Raw genomic sequence first — 5,834 nt, forward strand, 5'->3', positions numbered from 1 at the left:
CCGGGCGGGGTGCGAGGAGGGGCCGGGAGGGAGCCGAGCCCGGGTTGGGCGTGGTTTGGAGGTCGTCCGGGCAGGACCGGGGCTGGGGGCGGGGCGGGGCGGGGCGGGGCTTCCCTCAGGACTCCACCTTCGATTGCACCCGGATTGCGTAATCGGGAATCGCGGCGCCGGGAAGAACCCGGTCTCGAGGAATCCGGAGACAGAGGAGAACGAAACGCCTCTTCTGGGAGGAGGCGTTTATGAGCTTTAACGCGAGGACGCCTCGCCGGGGAATCGGGAGGCCCGGACGACTTAAAATTTAAAAACCTCTGCCCATCGGTTGCCTTGCTTCGAAACAGAAATTAAAAGACCCAGGTCGACCTAGACACTCCCGCGACAGATGTGTGCGGCGCAGGAGCCCGGGAGGGGCAGGGGCGGCCCACGGTGCGGTGTGCTCTGGGAAGGAACAGGGTCCGAGACTGCGGAGGACCGGCCCGGCCTTGAGAGCAGGCCCCGACCACTCGCAGTCTGTTGCGCAATCTGTCAGATAGGGACAGTGGCCCCAGGAGGGCCTGAGGGTGGCGAGGTGGAGAGCGTTGGTGGCGGCCCCTGCAGGCAGAGACCCTGTCTGGAATGCCAGGCCAGGAGAAGGAGCGAGCGCTCCCAAACGGTCCCAAATGGGACTGCGGGATCATGGCTGTTTCTTCCCCTGGTTCTCCTTGGGCTTTGCCCAGTTCTCTGTAAGAAGCCTACATCGTTTAAGGCCAACACTCAGAGGCTGTTTTAGGAGTTTATGATTCAGCGTTTCTTTAAAAATGTTTAATGTGAAAACGGAAATTCTGCATTGTCTTGAAGTTTGTGTCATTTTATTTTTATTTACAAAATACATTTTTATAAGGAGGAAGATGCCTCAGATGTGTTCCTAATTTTAAGAGGTTCTGCCACATCTTTGGTGCAGGTGTAGCTAACTAGACCAAGTCCAGCCAGACCTCCTTTCAACACAAGCCTTCCTACACACGTGGTTTTCTAAACCGTGCTCCTCACAAAGTTACAAGTCAGCAATTCTTGAATCTGTCCATCCTGCGGCAAATGTGGACAGGCCTGGATAGAAACCCAACTATATGATGACAGGACCGAAATAGGTATAGATTTAAGTTACTTGTCAAAGGCGTCAGACAGGATGGGAGGCTGGACCAGCCAAACTGGCCGGCTGGGAAGTGAAGCCGATCAAGCCCAGGTCGCTGGGGTGAACTGAACAGGTGCCTCACGGGCGGGCTTAGAAGCCTCAGAGAGGAAATCCCAGAGAGAAACTCGCTGGACTAGGGGATGGCATCCGAATGGGCTCGACCTTTCCAGTAACCCTAACTCCTACGAGGGCTCCCGAAGGAGAAAAAGGAATCACAAAGTGCTTCGAGGAAAACTAGGGTTCCCGGAGCAATGAAAAGCTGTGGGGAAGCGCTCTGTCCTGACAAGATATACGGGAATTTCACACGGTGTGTGTGTGTGTGTGTGTGTGTGTGTGTGCGCGCGCGGGCGCGCGCGGTGGAGGAGGCCAGGAACGTGGCGAAGCCTCTCCCCATATGGTGACACCTGGGGGAAAAGCCCACCGGTGGAGAGGCTTCAAAGGGCCCAATTCTGGCACGTGGAGAGTGGGGGCTACTCCGGCTGCTGCTGGGTGTGTTAGATTCGGAAGCCAGCCCAGCATCGTCCTCCGGGAAAAACCTAAGTGCTGCCCGTCTGGGGTCCGACCTCTGCCGCACGCGCACAGGCCGTCACGCACAGACTTCGAGTGAGGGAGTTGGGGGGAACGGAGGAAGGGGAGTCGGGCTGTTGCGCAAGCAACGGGGCTGGAGTTGGGGAGAGCGGCTAAGTTCTGTTTCCAGGGAGACCGTTCGGCTGACCGCCAACACAGCTAAAGGTGGACAAACCCCGACGGACGGCCAAGGTCCTGAAGGACCCCCTAGTAAAGGTTGGCGACGATGCCCTGACCCTTGATTGACCCCAAAATCCTGATTCCGCCTCTCCCAACCTCGTGACCCTGAGACGCATCGAACCCCGCCAGAATCTTCGGGCTGGTCGAGGGGAAGGGCTGAGCTGGAGGAGCGGGCTGGAGGCCTTGAGCCATGGTGCCCAAGAGGAAGCGCGGGCCGAGCGCCGGGGGCCGGTCTGGCGCGGCGGGAGAGGGCACCGAGCCGCCGCTGTCGGAGAGCGCTCAGTACTTGCAGCGAGAATACAAACTGCTCTCGGAGCTGCTGGACGCCTGCGAGGAGCGCGTCGACCAGGTGCTGCAGGAGAACGCCTTCCTGGACTGCGAGGCGCAGCGCCTGCGCGAGGAGAGCCGGCTCTACGCCAGCTACGTGAGCACGCGCGCGCAGCGCTGCGCCAACGCTATCGTCCGGCTGGAGGAGCAGAACCGCGTGGACCTGACGCAGATACACTGGCAGCGCGCAGAGCTGGCGTCGCTCTACCGCCGGCGTGAGGAGGGGGTGTGCGCGCAGCTGCTGGAGATGCAGACGCGCGCGGCGCAGATGGCGCGACAGGTGCAGGAGCTGCAGCCCTACAAGGCCAGTGCGCGCCCCCGCGGGAGGGCCGGGCGCGGGCAGGGCGAGGTGGGTGCACGCCGCGGACCGGAGCTGACCTGCTGCCCCGCCGCAGGAGCTGCAGCTGGAGCAGCTGGCCCGGATCCGGGCGCTGGAGCGCGAGCTGCTGCATATGCGCGTGGAGCACATGCAGCTGCTCCACCGCATGAAGCGGTGTTTCCTGGAGGACAAAGCAGCCTTCGAGCGCGAGGCGCGCCAGCGCGTGCAGTCCCTGGCGCGGCGCGCGGAGCGGGAGGCGGCGCGCGCGCTCATCGCGCACACACAGGCCATCAGAGAGGACAACGGGCGCCTGCGGCAGGAGCTGCTGCGGCTGCAACGCCGGGCCCAGGTGCTGCACGACACGCGGCGCCAGTTGCTGGAGCAGCGTGAACAGCTGCGGCGCGAGCACGAGGACATGCGGGACCTGGCGCGCGTGCACAGCTGGCTGCGCCGAGGCCCCGAGGGCCCGCCGCTTTGGCAACCGCCGCTGGCGGCCTCGCACCCTGAGCCCTTCGCCTCCACCACGATCCAGTCGCGCGCGACCTCCCGGGCCCCATCAGTCTCGGCCTCCCGGAACCCGTCTCAGGTCTCGGGGCGCGCGGCCTCTTGGGACCCATCGTTGCTGTCGAAGCTCGCTGTTCCCTGGGTCCCGTCATTGGTCCCGTCGCTGGCCCCTTCGAAGGCGGGATCACGGGTCCCATGCCAGGACCCATCGCATGCGAGCTCCAGGGTCCCGTCCTTGACCCTGTCGCGCCCAGGCTCCCGAGTCCCGTCCCTGACCCCGCCACGTCTGGATTCCTGGGCCCCTTCGCGGTCCTCCTTGCGTGCCGCCTCACAGAACACCACCGTCTCTGGTAAGTCCGTCCCCGGGGTCGGGCTCTTCCCGTCTCCCAGTCGAAGGAGACCGTGAATGTGACGCTGCAGGCGAAGGCGCCTTGGGGAGATCCTGAACTTACCCGGAGGAAGGCCAATGAGGCCAAACGGTGCAGGGGAGACGGGGGTGCGCAGGACGCGGATTTGGTGAGCGGATTATCAGTAAAGGTGTGACCCCCTCCCCACCCCTCTCCGCTCTGGCACCGCCTGCTTCGCTGTCCAGCATTTCTGGCCGGCGCAGGGACCACTCATTATGGCTCCCAGTTTCCAAGCTGCAAGGTAGCTTGATCGTCCTGTGCCCTGTGTATCTGCCAGGATTGAGCATCCCTCAACCCCACAGCTGACCTCTGGCTCCTCTGGCAGGGGCAGAGGGAGTTGGCCACGCCATCGTCCTGCCCATGAGGGCTGAAGTCTGGTGGCAGAGATGGGCATCACGGGCATGGACAGGTAGTATGAGAGCAGGAAGGGAGTCTGGCGGGCCAGGGAGGAGCTGGTCCACTGCGTGTGGCGGCCAGGAGGGCCAGCGTGGTTTGAGCTGCTCAAGAGAGCCATGGGAGGGGGGCGTGGGCTTTGTTCTGGCGCCACGGGGAGCCACGGGCATTTTTATGTTTAACCTATTGAGTTTTTGTTTGTTTTTGCCGCGCCCTGCAGCTTGTGGGATCCTAGTTCCCTGACCAGGGATTGAACCCGGGCCCTGGCAGTGAAAGCCCTAACCACTGGACCTCCAGGGAGTTCCCGGGGGGAGTTGCTTTAACGTACTCGATTTGTTTCCTCAGTCTTAGCCGGTTAGTACGCTCTCCCTCACCTGTGGTTTGCATTCATCAACGGCTGCACTGGGGAGGTGGAGCGTTGGGGAGACCAGGGTGGATGCACCACCGTGGCCCATGGACCTGGGCCCTGTGGAGTGAGGAGTTCAGACCACAGCTTTCAAACTGAGCCCCCCCAGCCCCCACCAACCTTGCCGTGGAAATTTAGTTAAACGTTCTGGTTTTGGGTTGGAAGTGCTGGTGGGGGGCTGGCAGCATCAAACACAAATTCTCTGAGAAGAGTTCACTTGAGGGACTTCCCTGGTGGCACAGTGGTTAAGAATCCGCCTGCCAATGGAGGGGACACCAGTTGGAGCCCTGGTCTGGGAAGATCCCACATGGCACGGAGCAACTAAGCCCGTGCGACACAACTACTGAGCCTGTGTGCCACAACTACTGAACCCCTCGTGCCTAGAGCCCATGCCCCGCAACGAGAAGCCACCGTAACGAGAAGCCCGCGCACTGCAACGAAGAGTAGCCCCGCTTGCCCCAACTAGAGATACCCTGCGTGCAGCAACGAAGACCTAACGCAGCCAAAAAATAAATAAATAAATCTATTTTAAAAAGTGAAATCTTGTTACCAATAGGTTCTTTTTTTTTTTTTTTTTTTTAAACTCCATTGCGGTGTGTGGGCTTTTCATTGCAGTGGCTTCTCTTGTTGTGGAGCACAGGCTGTAGGCACTCGGGCTTCAGTAGTTGTGGCACGTGGGCTCAGTAGTTGCGGCTCGCGGGCTCTAGGGCGCACGCTCAGTAGTCGTGGCACACAGGCTTAGTTGCTCCGCGGCATGTGGGATCTTCCCGGACCAGGGCTCGAACCCGTGTCCCCTGCATTGGCAGGTGGATTCTTAACCACTGCGCCACCAGGGAAGGCTTATAACAACATTTTAGTTTTGCCTGGACTTTTGTTAAGCCACAAATTAGACATTGTTACTCCTTGTGAAAATTCATCCCCTTGCATACTTAGCTTTTGGGACATATCTGTATGCATGTTATGCTTGGGTAAAAAGTTCACTTTAAGAGTCCTGTTGGGCTAGTTCTGTAGTTCCTTCTTCCTTACACAGCTTTCCAGCGTCTCCCTCTTAACAAGCTGCTCAAGCTCAGCCCTGGTCTGCCGGGCAGGCTGCCGCCTGGCGGTGCCTGCGGGGATGGAGGAGAGGCGCCCCGTAGGCCCCGAGGAGGCGGAGCAACAGGGGCCCCGTTCCTTGCTGGGGGGGGTGCAGACTGCTGCAGCCGCTCTAAGACACAATTTGGTGGTTTCTCACAAAATTAGCATACTTGTATAATATGATCCAGCAATGACACCCCAACCCAAAGGAACTGAGAACTTATGTCCACACAGAAACCTGCACACGTACGTTTATAGCAGCTTTGTTCGTAACTGACAAAACTTGGGAGCAACCCAGATGTCCTTCAGTAGGTGAGTAGGTAAGTACATGGTGGTCCATCCAGAAAATGAAATATTAATCAGCACTAAAAAGAAATGAGCTATCAGCCGTGGAAAGACATGGAGGAACCTTAAATGCAAATCACTTAATGAAAGAAGCCAACCTAAAAAGGCCGCACATTGCATGATTCCGACCCTGTGACATTCTGGGAA

General features: G+C 59.6%; 1 protein-coding gene across 1 annotated transcript; it reads left to right on the top strand.

Annotated features, from left to right (window-relative positions):
• Positions 1-2,102: 2,102 nt before the first annotated feature.
• On the top strand, positions 2,103-3,508 carry CCDC166 (coiled-coil domain containing 166). Its single transcript, XM_007464564.1, is given in 3 exon segments — positions 2,103-2,543; positions 2,635-3,444; positions 3,446-3,508. Coding segments are annotated over 3 exon segments (1,314 nt in total).
• The last annotated feature ends 2,326 nt before the right edge of the window (positions 3,509-5,834 follow it).

This window comes from Lipotes vexillifer, unplaced genomic scaffold (genome assembly GCF_000442215.2).
Source record: "Lipotes vexillifer unplaced genomic scaffold, Lipotes_vexillifer_v1.1 scaffold394, whole genome shotgun sequence".
NCBI classification, from domain to species: domain Eukaryota; kingdom Metazoa; phylum Chordata; class Mammalia; order Artiodactyla; family Lipotidae; genus Lipotes; species Lipotes vexillifer.